We start from the raw sequence: 17,326 nt of genomic DNA, 5'->3' as shown, positions 1-17,326 counted from the left end.
CAGTACAGCTGAGCAATTATGTGGATAATTCCCCAAACACATTCAGGAAATCATCCAGATCCATCAGATCATTTTCATCAGTCCTAACATTATAAAGGTTTATATTGGTCTTCTGTATAAATCTGATGAAGGAGTAATCTGTGCAGGAAAATGAAGTCATACTTCAAATCATTAACTTCATTCAAACAGAAATTCAAACCCAACATTTGTCACACAAATACTAGATTGGAAAGCCTAGTATTTGCATAAGCAAGACCTCTTAAGCCATCCCTTAAGACAAGACTTCTTAAGCCACTCCTAAGTGGAAATCAGACAAGAAAAAAAAAATGACAATCCAATTGCATTACCCAAGTTACCCCAGCTAGCTTGGGAAGAGATGTCAGACAGGAGAGTGAAACACCAGTTCAGTCACCTCTATTTCTACATATGAAGCATTGCTACTAGTTTCTTTGCATTTATGTTGAGATAAAAAGCCTACATGTATCACCAAATTCCCTTTAAACTACTAGATGGTAGGACAGGGGGGGAACCAATAAACCTTTGTAGTATTAACCATCCAGTTAAACAACATATGTTCCAAATTGGCAAAATGCAATATAGAATATTCAGGTAGACTTCCTTGACCTTCAAACCTAGATTGCCATCCCACAAAATTGGCAGAAATAAACTGCCTTCTCTTCCAGCATCCAAATTCTGGATTTATATGAAATACTATAAATTTAGTAAATAAATCAACTGATCTGACATTAAAATATCAATTTCAATTTAAAGGGGTCACCATTCTTATCACTTTGTCTTTAGTTAAGCCTCTTCCTGAAAGGAAGAGACTATCAGCAGGGGCCTGCCCTCTATTTGTTGATGCTTATTTAATACCAATGCTGTTTCCAATATCCCACCCTTCTTGATTTTGCTGATATATCTCTAAAAACACCAGGCCAGACAAACTAGCAGTCCAGATTCCCTCCCACCCCATCATGAACCCATTGCCCTGACCTAAAGACCTTTCAAAAGGATAAGATCCTTTTCTTCTGAGTTCTTTTCCAGTTCCTGTTATACTTTAAAGGGTCTTGATGAAATTATTAAAAAAAACCAACAATAAGAATAATTTCTTGCCTGAAAAAGCTGGAAAACAAACAACTTCTGACACCTAGTAGAGAATTATAACATAGCACATTAACAACAATGCCCAGAAACAAAGAAAAATCTGTTCCCTTGAACTCTAATAACCTTTAAGAAGACAGCTGCTGGGAACAAAGAAAAGAGTACATACTGGACCAGCTATAAGATTAGAAAGTGTCTGAAGGAAAAGAAATATTCTGATTGTTTTCTAAACTCAAGAATTGTTTACAGAAAAAGAAAAAAAATGACTAATCTTTTAGTGGGGGATTTACAGGAAGGATTCAAGGTGGCTGAATATACTAAACTGCAATTTTGACTGGTTGACAAGCCTTGACAATTGGAAATACAGTGGATTATAAAAAACTATATATAAAGATAAGAACTATACAAAACTGGACTGTTTGGATTTTGACTTTTGGCTGGTAATTACAGAGACTATGGCATGGATGATGGATTATTTGAAAGGGGAAGATAACATGGATATGGTGTACTTATCAAAAAATGACAGATAACCACATTTAATATCTACTCCTGGAGGACTCAGCCTGGAATATCAAAGACCTCCAGAAACAACATTTCAAGACAAGACAAATATTCTCTAACAGGAAATTTATGTAATGTTACGACAGATACAAATGACAATAATTTTAAACCAAGAGGAGATTAAACACAACTTTGATGACATAAATGAGCACATTTCTAATCTAAACTCACAACCAAAAAATACTCAGAAAATGTTAGTCAAAAATGAACAAACAAATCAGACAACAGAACATAAACTAGAAAAAATGACTTAATCAGCAAAACTACAAATGAAGAGAATTATAATTTAATACAAACAGGAAAAAAGTTACAAGACTTGGACATAACAACAAAAATGGAAAAGATACCTTATTCATTATAACATCAAAATAAACCTGAGGATAAGAAAGAAGACTTAACAAAATGGACACTGCTAGGAGAATCATTGTTTGGGAGGCAAAAGGCATATATTTTATGTACTCTGTCTTCTTGACTCCCAACAACATTTACAAAAATACAAGAACTTCCTGGCAAGCAGAAAATATCAATTTGGAAAGCTATTTGGCAAAAGAAGGCCAGAGACAGTTTCAAGATATATGATTCGCCCTACCAGATGGAGTATTACACGAGCAAACACTTGTTTGAATATGTTAAATGAACAGAAAACTTTGGCTATAAAGGGGCCTTACAATAAAAGGGATAAGAGATATAAGTAATATAGTACTTTTGATAATATATAAAATGTAAAAATATTGGGATGATGTATGTGAATAAAAAGTTTGAATTTCAAAGATAAATTAAGTTTGAAGAGAATTAGGATTAAGAAATGATTGAAATATTAAGTGGAAATTAAGCTTAAATAAGAACTTTGAAAAAAGGATATATAGTGATTTAACAAATTAACATTTACAAATATAAGTAAAATATAAACTGATCAGAAAAAATGGTATAGGTAGATGTCATAAGATAGATAGCAGTATACAGTAGTATTTTTATATGAAATATGAAAACATTGGAATGATGTATTAAAATGGAAAATTTGGATATTTCGATGTTAAATACTGAAAAAATTATGACTAATGAGAATTGTTCGAATAGTAACGAGAAATTAAGTTTAAACAAGATTTATGAAAATAGGATATATGATGAACCAATAAGCTGATTTCTATAAAAATAACACAAGTTGATAAGAAAAAATATGTCACATATGGACGCTATTATTGTTGGTACAAACATGGAAGAAAATGTTCATATTTAATCATTTATGCATTGAAAATATTAAAAATTATACTTGTTTAAGGTTGAAGGATAATACTATTGGGAGAAGAGATCAAAGAAATATACTATTAATCAATATACTAATTATGGAAGTATATTAATTATTATTGATTGTTAATTAACTATTAATGATTGTGGGTTGTTTTTTTTTTTAATTTGTGAACCAAGACAACACACTGTACACAGTGGTGGGATTCAAATATGTGAACAACTGGTTCTCTGTGTGGATGCCACTTCCAGAAGTCCATTCTGGGCCTGGGCAAGAAAAAATTAGCTACCGGTTCTGGCAAAGTGGTGCGAACTGGCTGAATCCCACCACTGGCTGTACATCAGGCACTAAGGATTGTTATTGTAAAAAAATCAATAAAACATTTTTATTTTTATTTTTTAAAAGGAAACTTAATAGAGACACCTCTCCCTTCCTGTCCTGGATAAAATAAACTAACAGGACAATGTATTGCAAAAAAATCTTCTATGCAATATTATAGAATTCTAATATGTCATACATGGATATGCAGTTTTAATACAAGGCAAGGAACTCACCAATAAAATCGGTTTGGTGTGATCCGTTCATGCATGATCTGCCATCTCCTTCCAAAATCCATAGAACTGTACAGCTGTAAGATATTAAGAACCAAATTAAGTAAAACTATAACTATGGCAGACTTAGTGTTAGTCCACTGCAACAAAAGTGACAATATATTTTACTGTCCCTTAGGTCCTGCTAAAGCGCTACACCTAGATGACCTTGGCTGATTTTCAAAAAATTAAGTCGGGTTGTAGAATTGAATGGTAAAATTATAGGAAAGAATACCAGGACTTATTTAGGGTAGATTGGCAAATTAAAAAAAAAAACAAATAAAGAAGCAGAACAAAAATTTATTTTGGTGGCCATGATGAAACCAATTCCACTGTAAAGAAAATTTATATTTAAAAAGACTACACAAATTTTGTGTGTGTTTGTATGTGTATAGGGAGAAAGAGAGAGAATGTATAATGGATAGATTTTTTCTTCTTCTTAATGTTTTCCCACAAGTGCAGGTTCTGCTTTTTTTCACATGAACTAAGTGCTGGTTGCGAACAGAATTGACTGGCTGGCTTGTCACTCAAGCCTGGCATCATAGGCTGAGAGACAGTGACTGGCCCAAAGTCACTCAGTCAGCTTTCATGCCTCAGGCAGAACTAGAATTCATAGTCTCTGGGTTTTTAGCTTGGTGCCTTAACCACTAGACCAAACTGGCAAGAATAAATCTGTCATTTTCTTGTCATTTAATAACAGGCTGGAAGTTGCACATGGATAATGTTGAAATAAATTTTTTACTGAACTTCTTTTCTTGAAAAAAATCACACTGCAAGGGTCAAATAGATATGTACTGAGTACTTTACCTACATTTGAAATTTAGTAATAAAGGCAATCAGACATTGTATTTAGAGCTTTCATTATTATAACTGATATTCAGAGAATTCGTTTTGAAAATTTATTATTATGTTCACTGTTATAATCAACTCCCAATTTCATTAAATAAAATCCTGCTGGTGTTATTCTATGTCCTATTTATCTCATCTGGTGTGAAACCAAACTGATATTAAACAATGAATAATCATTTTTTTCAGGCCAAACACAGAAAGCAATGTCAGCAATCTGAGAAAGTTTTAAAGTAACATTAGGTATAAATATAATCAGAAAAAGAATATTACCAGGGAACAATATAAAATCTGGACAAAAAATTAGAATGTTAGAATGTCTATCTTTCATTTTCCTGGAAATACTTGCACTGTAGGGCCAGCTCTACAATTAGGCACAGTAAAATAAATATTATATTATCAAAGATACCGGTACTTTCTTTTAGTTCCCTGTATAGGCACTTCTAGAATTTTCTGTTTTATATATCATATGTTGATCTTAACCACTTTTACTAGCTAGTACAATGCCCAGCCTTACAGTCTTGGTTATAATACTCTTCTGGGGAAATCATAATTACTCATCATAATTAAGAATTAAACCTTTGCTTCTATTTCCAGTTGGAAGGGAATTGTTTTGTTGCTTTCAAGCATGATGAAAGAATTTAGTCAATATGTTTGAATTTATCCTGCATTTATTTTGAATGGAGATTTAGCTTATTTGTTTAAGATATAAATACATTTTGGATTTGAACTGTAATCTATTTGGGCACATCAATCATTTGTTAGTTAGAAATAGGATATAAAAGCATTAAAAGTAAAGTAAAACAAGATACCAATTATACCATATCTGGGATATGCCAATATTATTCTAAATATTATTCAATTTATAATGTGTGAAAGGAGGAACACACAAGAAGAAATGGCACAAAAACAAGACATAATTTATAGCCTCCATGGCAACACTGGTGCTGAAAAATTAAATGCTCTGACAGCGATTACACATCACAACATATCAGAGAATGCCAGAATGTCTCTATAGTCCCAACTAAAAGCAACCCCCTCCAACCTTCCATCTTCAGCTTTCTTAAAGGCACATATTCAGATTCCGTTATGTACTTTCCAAGTGTGTTTTATTAAAATAGCAACCAACAGAAAAGAAGGACAAAGCACAGCATCCCCCAAACAGTGACAACATTAGGGAATATACACCCAGTTTTTCTGGGATAATGTAGTTGCTATCTAGCCAAGCAAAGCAGCGTTTGAGCAAAACTAAAAGGCCGTCTACACAGTTTACTTGTCCTAGTGTGCACACAATGCACTCGGCAGATAAGTTGCTAAATAAGTGTTCTTAAAAAGATGAAATTTCAGAGAGGGATCTAGCTGTGTAGATGTAAGGCTTACTCCATCTTTTTTTTCTTCAACTGTTTTATAGATCAAAGTTAGATTTTAGTCAGAATAAAAATAGTTATATTAAAGTATGCATAATGTAGTTAAAATCAGCTTGAAAATGTGGCAGATAAAGTGACTGCAGAAGCCAGGGTCTAGCACCCCTTGAAGCCAGCAAATGTGAAATGCAAATCAACCTACTGAAAACTCACACACAAACACACAATACATACTGTTGTGTAGTTGGTTCATTGAAGGCAATAAGTGAGAAAAAGGGTTCCAAACAGTAACATGCTTTATTGAAGTCAAGCAGAACAGAACTGAAACAGTGGCTGCTGTGCAGCTATTAATACGGTTGGCCACTAGGCGGTGGCCAATAGATTTGAAGGAAGCCATTCCCGCCCCAAATCTACCAATGATAGTCCTGGAGAGAACAAGTCTGGCTTGGTCAGTAGTTGTTACACATACACACGAATGAGCAACCATTAATGCAGTATTTAAACAGTCACGTGAATCAGTACAAGCAAAAACCCAATACATTACACATACCCTATAATTAAAGGTGCCATAGCAATTCTCCTGCATCAGTTTGGTAAGCCTCCTTCTCTGACTATCCTAAATTGTCCACAAGAAACACCATGCTCAATATGCAAAATAGCAGGTCCAGACTGGAATACCTAAAGCCATCTAGGTATAGGAATGTCCTTGGCAAATGATTGTAGCAAATAGACTTCCAGAGAGCTGAAAGCAAGACCTCTTCAAGAAATATACACCCATGTTGATTTCTACTTATCTTGAAAAAGAGGCTATCATATAGAATTAATCTATAAAAATAAATTATAAAAATTACAAATCCATAAAGCTGATACCCTTGTTACCTAAATTTGCTAATAATATTAAAACCTAAACCGCCCTGTTGTCTAACTTTAATAATGACCATTCTGTATATTTATTCACTATGGCTTCCAACAACTACAACTACCCTTAGATATGTTGGTTTACAACTTTTATCAGCCCAATCCCAATTTCCATTGTTATTGAATAAGGATGGTGGGTATATATTTGGGCAAAAATGTTCAACAATTCACCCAAATTTTTAAAAAAACAATAATTAGAGTCAAGACTTTATGATTGCAAAGAGCAAATGCTATCGTCAAAAATACCTTGGTCAAAGGAAAAGGGATGGTTCCAAATGACTTAAGACTTTAAAGGTCAGTATTAATGCTTTAGATTGGCCACAAGCAAATTTCTCCAAAAAAAGTATGATTGGATAGTTTGGGATATGTTAAGTGTAAAAAAAAAATACTTTTACCCATTCAAAGTTCTTCAGGTATCACTGGAAAGAAAGAACCAATTGTTGTGGTATGTGAAACCTGAGACTTAAGGGGTCATAATAACATTTGGCAATAATGTGTTACATAACTCTTCTTTTCTACCAAGTTTTTCTACAGTTACTTGTTCAAAAGCATCCTGTCTATCATTGTGGGAACTCAATAATTCTGGTGGTGGTGGAGTGGGAGGGTTTTTAAAAAAATAAATAAATTAATGAAGTTTGATTTCAGGATGATTCATGGGAAAAGGATTCAACGGAACTTGTAGTTTTTAGGTGAATTCACAGAGTTAAGGAAGCTATTCATTTGATAGCGCTTGACTTCTTTCCCTTTCTAGCAATCAGAGGCCCAACAAAGACTCCACTTCCTCAGGGTCTTGCGAAAGAACAAGGTAGAACAATGACTGATGACCTTCTTTTACCGGTCTACTATAGAGAACATTCTATCACACTGTATTGTGGTTTGGTATGCTGGCCTGACTGTCGTGGATAGGAAGATATTACAGAGGGTGGTGAGCACAGCACAAAACATCTTGGGCTGTTCCCTGATACCACTAGATGACATCGCCAGGGCCTGCTGCCATGGAAGAGTGAGGAAAATTCTCAGGGACGACTCACACCCTGGTCAGTACCTCTTTACTCTCCTACCATCAGGTAGGAGATACAGAAGTATAGCCAGCCACACCAACAGGCTGAAGAACAGTTTCTATCTATGGGCTGTCAGGCTCCTGAATAGGAAATAACTCCATGTATGATAACTTGTGGGGCCGGCGCATTGTGCAATTAGCTCACATGGTGTAACAAGATGGTGGGTTTGTTGTCACTGGGAGTTGTGGGTGGGGTGCACGAAGGGAGGCTCAGCCAATCTCACTGTACACATGTTGTACTTTGACAACAAAGGTTGATTTGACTTCATTTGACTATGAATTTCTATGAAATTAGATGATCGAGAAAAGCCACTGTTATACTGTGTTATTCTTAAGAGGAGAGGAAAACGATCCCCTTATTCCACCTTTGATTCATCACCGCCTGCATGCTATTAATCATGCATATAAACAGAAAGGTCAGTTACATATTATTTAAAGTAAACCACTAAACGAAAGGGTTCTTTGAGCATAAATGTGGAGTTCCCTTGCTTGTGGGACCCATAGGATATGTCAAATGCAGCCAAGGGAAATAAAGTCATTTGCAGTCAATTGCTATGAAGTGTAAAGGAAAGCAATCTGGTTTATTGTGATTTGTGTGTATCATTTTGATAAGAAGTCCAGTGTCTTTCAAGATGACATTACAAATAATATATCATTTCAGTGATCAAATACACTATTTTTTTAACATGAGAATAGATACACTACCACATGGAATAGCTTATGCTACTATAGCAGCATTTTCTCATTTTCATTTTCAGTTCTGAATACTGTCATCCTCCTATGTTAAATCATGAGGGGGGGAAAAAAGAAATTACTAAGAAATAGATTCTAAATTCAAGGAAATGTATTATGCCACTGCACTGAGAAATGCTTAAATTAATTCCCATTACAGAAATATTATATTCTCTTTGCAATTGTATTTAAAAATGGTAGTTCAGTCTTTTCATTGGACTGCAAGGTTTTATAATAAAAATAGGATGGAATATATCATAAATATAACATATCCAGAATAAGGAATACAGTATAATATAGTACAGATTAATGGTATTAATACTTGGTAAGGGTAATGCTTGGTAAATAGAATAAGGAGACCATTTGGCAATTTAATTGAGATGATTGATGAAAGTAGAGGTTATATTTTCAGTATTCAGACTCCATTTATTGTAACTGAGATTTGGAAAAGGGTACTTTAAAAAGAATATACCAGTTTTGAACTTAAAGTTTCTGGTAATGAGAAAGAAAACTATTCATAAAAACATTATTTTTATAAAACAGAAAATATAGTAAATGTACTGTATATAATATTAATATCAAGAAAATGGCAATGATTGAAGATTATCATAACTAATAGTTTAAAATACTTTGTTTTATTGAATATTAAACAAGATGCAACATTTTGAAGACTAAGGATGTAAATTATGGGAACTAGTTGAGTAATTATGAGTTAACAAGATTATTTTCAGGTTTATTCTCTAAAGTTAAGATTTCCCTGATCTCAAAAAGCCAAATGCAGCATTTGAAATGCCTTTCTAGTTTCTACAAAAGTTCCAAAATGTGGTTATTTCAACTATCATAACTCAAAACAGATGCTCGAAACAGAAACAAGAAAGTATACTGGATTTGGTCAGGAATTATATTTAAAAAGATTTTTTTCCCTTTTATTCTGCTGGCAAGAACCAGTGGAGTCTTGATTTCTTAAAGGTCCTAAAGTTGGAATTTTCTGCAATGTCCACTACAATTTACTCCCTTTTACAGTTATACTAGTGGTAGTGATATTCCAAGCAATGACATAATTAACATTCTGAGCAAGCAAAAATAACTTGTCAGAATTTGTGCATGATCTGATTATAAATGTTTAATGTCTTGAAATGAGCAGTGTGGTGGCCTAGTGATGAAGACTCTCACTTCTCGCGTGGAAGATTGAAAGTTCAATCCTAAGTAGCTGCAGATGTTCCTCTATAGGTAAAGGTAAAGGTTCCCCCGCACATGCGTGCTAGTCGTTTCCGACTCTAGGGTCCGGTGCTCATCTCTGTTTCAAAGCCGAAGAGCCAGCGCTTGTCCGAGGACGTCTCCGTGGTCATGTGGCCGGCATGACCAGATGGCAAAGGCGCACGGAACGCTGTTACCTTCACACTGTAGTGGTCCCTATTTTTCTACTTGCATTTTTAGGTGCTTTCGAACTGCTAGGTGGGCAGAAGCTGGGACGAGTAACAGGCGCTCACTCTGCTACGTGGCACTTGGGATTCAACCCGCCAAACTGCCGACCTTATGATCAACAAGCTCAGCGTCCTAACCCAATGAGCCTCCGCGTCCCTCATTTCTCTATACTAGGGTGCAAAGAAGAAATAGTTTCTGTGAACTCCAGCTAGTAAACACTTAGTTCTATCCAGTCAGCTCCACTTTATCCTGACTTAAGAAATTACGGGGTTGTAAAAAAGGAGTTTGAAGTTGTTTTGAAATGTTACCTTTTTAGAATTTTTATCTCTAGATTTCATTGTGTCTGTTGATGCTAGATTCTTATTTATGTTCTCTGCATTTCTGCTGTCCTAATCAAGTAAGTCCAAGTTAGTCTTGACACTTTCAGTGCTATAAAATTGCAATTGTGTTACAAGAATATTCAGCTGGGACTAGGATGTCATAACACCTATAATCAGAAGCAGCAAGATACTCATTTTTTAATCAAGTGGATGACAATAATATGGAATTTGTTCTATATGATTAATCTTGTCAGTTCAGAGAAGACTTTGTACAAGTTTTAAAAATGGTATTTAATTCAGTCATTATTTCTAATTTTTTTAACAGTAAGTGTCAAAAACAAAACAAAAATACGTTATACTGGATAAAAAGTTTCTGTAGTTAATCATTTTCTTATTATAGTAATTTGTATTTGTTATGATAAAGTTATATTGTTCTCTAATGACAACTATGTACAATAGTTTTAATTATTGAGTTTATTTAATGGTTTGCCTCTTTTTGACAATATTCAGATCTGTGTAATTACAATATATATTTAAAATAAATAGCAGTCTTAAAAAGATAATTACAATCAGCTGGTAGGCAGAATGAAGGAATGAAAGCAGGTTATGATGACTACTTGAAATTCTGACATGAAGCATTCTAGCTTCTTTCAATAAAGCATTGCTCAGAATAAGTCATTATCTCAAAATCTGAACATACTGAACTTAAAAATGAGAGGTTCATGCCAGTATTGCTACAGCAGCAACTTGTCACTGCCATTGTCATTTCTGCTATAACAGATTAGTACTAAGCTTACACAGAGTTGAGCCAATTCTTCAGCAAGTTTGGCTGCAGAGATTTCTTATTCCAGGGAAGCAAAAATAATCCTCTAGTGTTTTCCAAATCCTTTCAGGCCTAGCAGTTGTAATAGGGAATCTATACTATATGATTCAAGCAATTATTACCCCTGTACTGTTTACATCTATTTCTGCTTCATTGACTATGCTAAAGCATTTGATTGTGTGGAGCACAACAAACTGTGGCAAGTTCTTAAAGAGATGGGAGTACCAGACCATCTTATTTGTCTCTTGAGAAACCTATATGCAGGTCAAGAAGCAACAGTGAGAACTGGACACGGAACCACTGATTGGTTCAAAATTGGGAAAGGAGTCTGGCAAGGCTGTATACTGTCACCCTGCCTGTTTAACTTATATGCAGAGCACATAATGAGAAAGGCAGGGCTAGATGAATCAAAAGTTGGAATTAAGATTGCAGAGAGAAATATCAACAACCTAAGATAAGCATTCTAAGATGGCGGCGCCTGGAATGGCTGCGGCTGCATTGGCTCTTGAAGGTGAATAGTTTTGGGAGGGATAGTAAGGGCTATAGGCCACATGATCAGGAAGATTTTAATGTGTTTGAGCAACATGGTGGAACTAAGGTAACATACGACATACGACCAACAATCTTTGCTGGCCTGGCGAGTTTCTAGTTGTTTTGGAACTGTTGGTGAGACCGTTAAAAGTCGTTGGCACTGTATGAATTTGTTCTGCAAGCAGCAAGATCTGACTGCAGGCCCAGTGATGGATTCTGTTGCAAATCAGGGCTGTTTCCAGAGGAGGCAGAGGAGGAGAGGACCTGGAGCTTATGGAGCGAAGGAACTGGATGAGGCTGTCGGCAGGCCCAGAGGAAGAGAGAGAGGCTTTTGGAGGAGTTGGTGGCGGCGGCAGCGTGCTCCAGGGGTGAAAAGAAGCAAGGCCTCTTTAAGGAAAAGGTGGAAGAGTCAGGATCAGAAAAAAGAAAGAAGGCGAGGTTGTCGGAATACAAGTGAATTTGAGGGCTAATCCACATGGAGCCCCATTTCCATCTGTCCTGTTTGCCATCGTTCACTCCCTAGAGACTAAAATGGACAATGTGAAATTTGAGCGGGCCATGAACAAGGAGTATATATCGGAGGTGGTGACCCTTTGAGAGCTGTATGCAACGAAATTTCATTTTGATGTATGCCGATTGGTGTACATTCAAAGTGACAATAAAGTTATCATCATATGCAGATGGTACCACTCTAATGGCAGAAAGTGAAGAGGAACTAAAGAGCCTCTTGTTGCGAGTGAAGAAGGAGAGTGCAAAAGTTGGGTTGAAACTAAACATTAAGAAAACCAAGATCATGGCATCCGGCCCTTTCAATTCCTGGCAAATAGATGGGGAAGAAATGGAGGTAGTGACAGATTTTATTTTCCTGGGCTCCAAGATCACTGCAGACAGGGACTGCAGCCAAGAAATTAAAAGTCGCTTGCTTCTGGGGAGGAAAGCCATGGCAAATCTAGACAGCACACTAAAAAGCAGAGACATCGCCCTGCCAACAAAATGCGTATAGTCAAGGTTATGGTCTTTTCAGTTGCAATGTATGGCTGTGCAAGCTGGCCCATAAAAAAGGCTGAGCACCAAAGAATTGAGGCCTTTGAACTATGGTGCTGGAGAAGACTCCTGCAAGTCCCTTGGACTGCAAGGCAATCACACCGGTCGGTCCTAGAGGAAATCAACCCTGACTGCTCTTTAGAAGGCCAGATCCTGAAGTTGAAACTCAAATACTTTGGCCACCTAATGAGAAGGAAGGACTCACTGGAGAAGAGCCTAATGCTGGGAAAGGTTGAGGGCAAGAGAAGAAGGGGATGAAAGAGAATGAGGTGGCTGGATGGAGTCACTGAAGCAGTAGGCATGAGCCTAAATGGACTCCAGAAGATGGTAGAGGACAGGAAGGCCTGGAGGAATGTTGTCCATGGGGTCATGATGGGTCGGACACGACTTCGCAACTAACAACAACAACTGTTTAGGAGGGGGACAATAATAGTACATTTTAAACTTTACGCACTTCCAATTCTACATATGTAGGTCTCTTCTCCAAATGGCATTAAAACCATCTTCACACACAATACAACTGACTATACAATTAAAAATCCAGAATATTATGTAATCCAGCTAGCCCAGACAGTACTGGGCAATAGAATGGCAGATGAACCCAAAGCTGTACCAAATAATTATGAAATTGTTACTCATCCCTGGTCAACCATGTTATAGAAACCCAATAAACCATGGGGCAGGGTCTAAGCTCATATAACCGATTCTCTAAGAAAATAAAATAAAAATATACAATGGGCAAAACCATAGGATTATTCTTACAAAATTATATATAAAGAAATGGCAGCTTATAACATGCTGCTCAAACAGATTAGCTGGAGTTTCAGCAATGACATACACTGTTTTCTGCCTAAACAAAAAAAAGAACGAGCACTGACATAATAAAATCTAGCTAGCAGTACCATGTAAATAGATATAATCAAACAGCACATGAAGGTTATATTCTCCTAAATAGTGACTCTTGATTGAGTCAATGTGGATATAAGTGCAAAATGAAGCAGTAAGGACATATGATATGATTGGTGGCTAGTAGAATTTAGCATGTGCCTCAGATACCTGAGAAAACGCCTTCCGTATAATCCACACATACACTCATCAGAAGAGTTTCTTTTGTCCCTGCTAATTCAACTTCTGTCCCTGCTAACTAGCCATCTTTTCATGCTTGCCATATTTTTACATGCCACCCGACTCCTAGCAACTCTGAACAGTTCACAGATTAAAATGTACATCTTGTAGATATTATTTTAATTATTGATCCTATTTTTGTTTAATTTTTAGTAATTAATTCTAATTAATACTATAAATTAATTATAGTAATTTAGAATTACTATAAGCATATTTTTTTAAAAAAATCAAATAAAAATATTGTAACAGTAGATTCTATTTGGGAATATGAAGAATCTCCCATTCCTTTGGCTTCACCTGGCCCAGTAACTCTTGCTTCTTATTCTGTCTGATCATGGCAGCTTGTACTTGAATGGAATAATTTAGTTCCCTTACTGACATTAATCATTCTATGCTATTTATCCTACCATTTCACGCCACCATTTTACATCATGCTAATTATGCATCAGCTCACATATTTTAGACAAGATTAACCAACACTGAAGTGATGTGAATGTATCATTCCATAATCCATCCTAAATTTGGAGCAAAGTCAATTTACACACATGATAAATGAGTTATTACTTCAACTGTCTCTGGCCCAGCTGTTTGTGAATGTTTCAAGCTGATAATCATGCTCTATGAGGTCTGATTATGTACCCAACTGGCAACGGGTTAGAAAATGTTTTGAGTAAATACTTTCCAGGTATTATTTTTTTTCTTTCCAGGTTTCCAGGTACTCTATTCCATTCAGATTTTTTTAAAAAAAATTTAAACTATTACATACTTATTTTTAGGAAAAAAATCATTGCAACTTCTATTGTGTGAACCTTTCTCTTTCTTTTTCCAGCCACAATAGAAACTAAGTTTCCAATTTAGAATACTTTTTCACATGATATTTGTGCCACTCCCAGATTGGCTGTAGACCACCTGAACTCTCACTGTTCTCTCCATAAATGACTGTACCAATTTATTTTTGGCTCTTCTAGAACAGAAAAAGTAATTGTTCTGCAGCTACTCTCCAAATAAAAATGTGGGGGGTTTGCGGAATAAGCGAATCCCTTTGGCCAGAATGATTACTTCTTCATTTTCTTGCAGAGGTAGTTTTACAATTTCTTCTAAACTAAACAAGAGGGTATTTTGGCAGTCCAGTATCTTTCCCGAAATGCTCAAGGGTTTATTTTGTTGTTTGCTTTTCAGAGTGCTAAATGCCATGCATGAAATCTTTGTTTTTGCATGGATAGGAATGCAGTATAACTGCATTGTTTGGCTGCTGTGATTTGCATTCCCTGTTTGTTAATCAATTCATGTAGCATAGTGAACATTTTGAGATCAGCTGCAATGAGGTTTTCAATGTCTAATAAATGAAAATAGTGTTGGTTTGTAAATACGTGGAAAAGAATTTTCTGTTCTTTTCCCATACAAAAAAAAACAAATTCCACTGCTAAAACATGCATATTGAGAGCCTCTCTTACTAATGCATTGTTCCTAAGTTTTCAAAAGTCTTTTTTATCCTTAGGCTTCCGGTTCTGGATCTCGGTGCAGCCAGATGTGCAAGGGAATCACTCCTCGTGTTGCCTGGATTTGTTCATTGGGGGCACCCTGGAAAGGGGTTGAAAGTTGCCCTGGAGAGGCAACGAGCGGGGAAGAGGTCTCTCCAGTCGGTGGTAGAAGGGTGGCAGCCCTCCTGTCGGCTTGGAGCTACTCTCCGAACTGAAAAAAAAAGGATCGGCCACTCCCATGGCCCATCGTTTAGCTGTTTCCTGCCGAAGCCAAAAGCACAACAAAGCACTTGAAAGCACTTGAAAACTGGGAAGAATTGCCTTCTTCTTTTCCTAATCATCTACTTTGCCTGTCAAAAACTTTCTGAATTTGCTTTCCCTTGTGAGGAGAGAGGGAAGGGATCTTTGTATTTTTCCCCACCCTCCTTAATAGCAGCCTTTGTCTACATTGGGAGAGGGAAAAAAGCCTTGTACTAAAGGATACTTATTAATTGGACTTACTGCCTTTGTAGTTTTGGCCCAAATTTCCTATATTTAAAGAAATGGACTATTCTACCTATTAGTCTAAAAAAGGGAATAAAAAAAAAGAAATAAATGAAAAGACTCTGTCTGAAAAGGATTTGAAGTAGTAGCTAAGTCTGTTACAGAAAGTGAATACTACTGGCAAACATATTTGCTTACATTTTGGGCTAACCTTGGCGTTGAGATATAAACCTGAAACAGCTGGAGAGGAATTTGGCTTAGACTTGTGGAGGTGGACGCTTACTGATTTTTGTTTGAAAAATAGCCTCCACTAAGGACTATTTATAAATACTACAAAATGGAGAAGGATCAGCCACAAACCTCACTTGACTATAACCTTATACTTGAAACAATCTATAGAGTCACTGAGATGTCTGTCTCCAGATTTAATAATTTACATGCCAACCTTAATTTACAAATTGAAACCCAGACTGCAACTAAAGAATTTACACTTCAGAATATAACAAAATTGGAAGATACTACTATTGAGACAGAGGAATATAAGCAACAACAACAAAGTGCTTAAAAAACTAATATACAAAACCTGACTTTACTCAAAGAACCTACAATTTTTAAAGTACAAGGAACTACTAGTATGACAGACAATCCTAAAGACCAACAACAAACAAGGGAAAAACTTAATACTCAACTTTTGACCCTCTTTAAAGAGCCTACAATTTCAGAAGTACACTACATGCAAGATAGTGGTGCCAACATAGAGGACGCTGAAGACCAAAAAAGACAACCTGTGGAAAGCTTGGACAGTCAACTACTAACTATAAAACTGGATAAGATTTTCTACTCAAAACAGATCAACCCAGATGCAAGAAGAATCCAGACTGAATTGCAGACAGAGATGTTAGAGCAAATAAAGAGAATGGAATCAACATGGCAACAATATAATGACTATAAATGGTTCAACCTTTGTACATTGTTGATGGTTGGATGGCCTCCTCTGGTGCAAATAATATGCATGTGAGCAAAGGAAGACCTACTTGGCAATTTAAAGCCCTGGGTCTGGAAACCCAACTGGCAAAAAAAGAAACCTAGAGTTAGATTTAAAAAATGAATCCCTAGAGAATTATCATAGGTCATTCTGTTAGTAATTAGTGACTTATTAGGATCTGAAATAGAAAATATTCGTGAGATAGAATTAAAATGTGTTTAAGTACTTATTAAGCTTATTCCAAATATTATAAATTTATATATTGATATAATGGAAATTTGGCTTATGGACCCTATGTCTGATGTTAAAATTTTGATTATGTATAAGTAGAAGTAGATTGATAAATATAGACTCTTCGATTAGTAACTTGTGATGTATTAGGATATGAAACAAACAATGTTTATTAGGTAGAAGCTAGCTGTTTAACTATTGGGTGTATGTTAGATGATACAATTTTTGGTGTAATAAGATAAGGGAACTTTGGGTTGTGGATACTATTTGGGATGTTAAAGGTTAAACTTGGATACTATAATTAACATCAAAATTAGATAATATTTAATAACAGGATATAGATATACCTTATTGAAATTGGATTGACAAAATCTTCTTTAATTGACTATGCTATTCCTAAAAATGTGTTAGTTTAAATACGTTGTATTGAATGTTGAGGGAAATAGAGAAGGATGTTATG

At 35.7% G+C, this 17,326-nt stretch overlaps 1 protein-coding gene across 1 annotated transcript in view; it reads right to left on the bottom strand.

Annotated features, from left to right (window-relative positions):
- LOC308668561 (VPS10 domain-containing receptor SorCS3-like) overlaps nt 1–17,326 on the bottom strand; it is a gene marked incomplete at its 3' end in the record, with an annotated part of 516,653 nt that overhangs the window by 204,470 nt on the left and 294,857 nt on the right. The window contains exon 5 of the mRNA XM_081328566.1: nt 3,463–3,536. Coding sequence (XP_081184692.1) covers nt 3,463–3,536 — 74 coding nt within the window. The remainder of the gene's footprint in view (nt 1–3,462; nt 3,537–17,326) is intronic.

Source organism: Vipera berus, assembly GCF_964194415.1.
Source record: "Vipera berus genome assembly, chromosome: 5".
Taxonomy (NCBI): Eukaryota; Metazoa; Chordata; class Lepidosauria; order Squamata; family Viperidae; genus Vipera; species Vipera berus.
The sequence above is the reverse complement of the archived record's forward strand: the minus strand, read 5'-3'. Positions and strand labels throughout refer to the sequence as shown.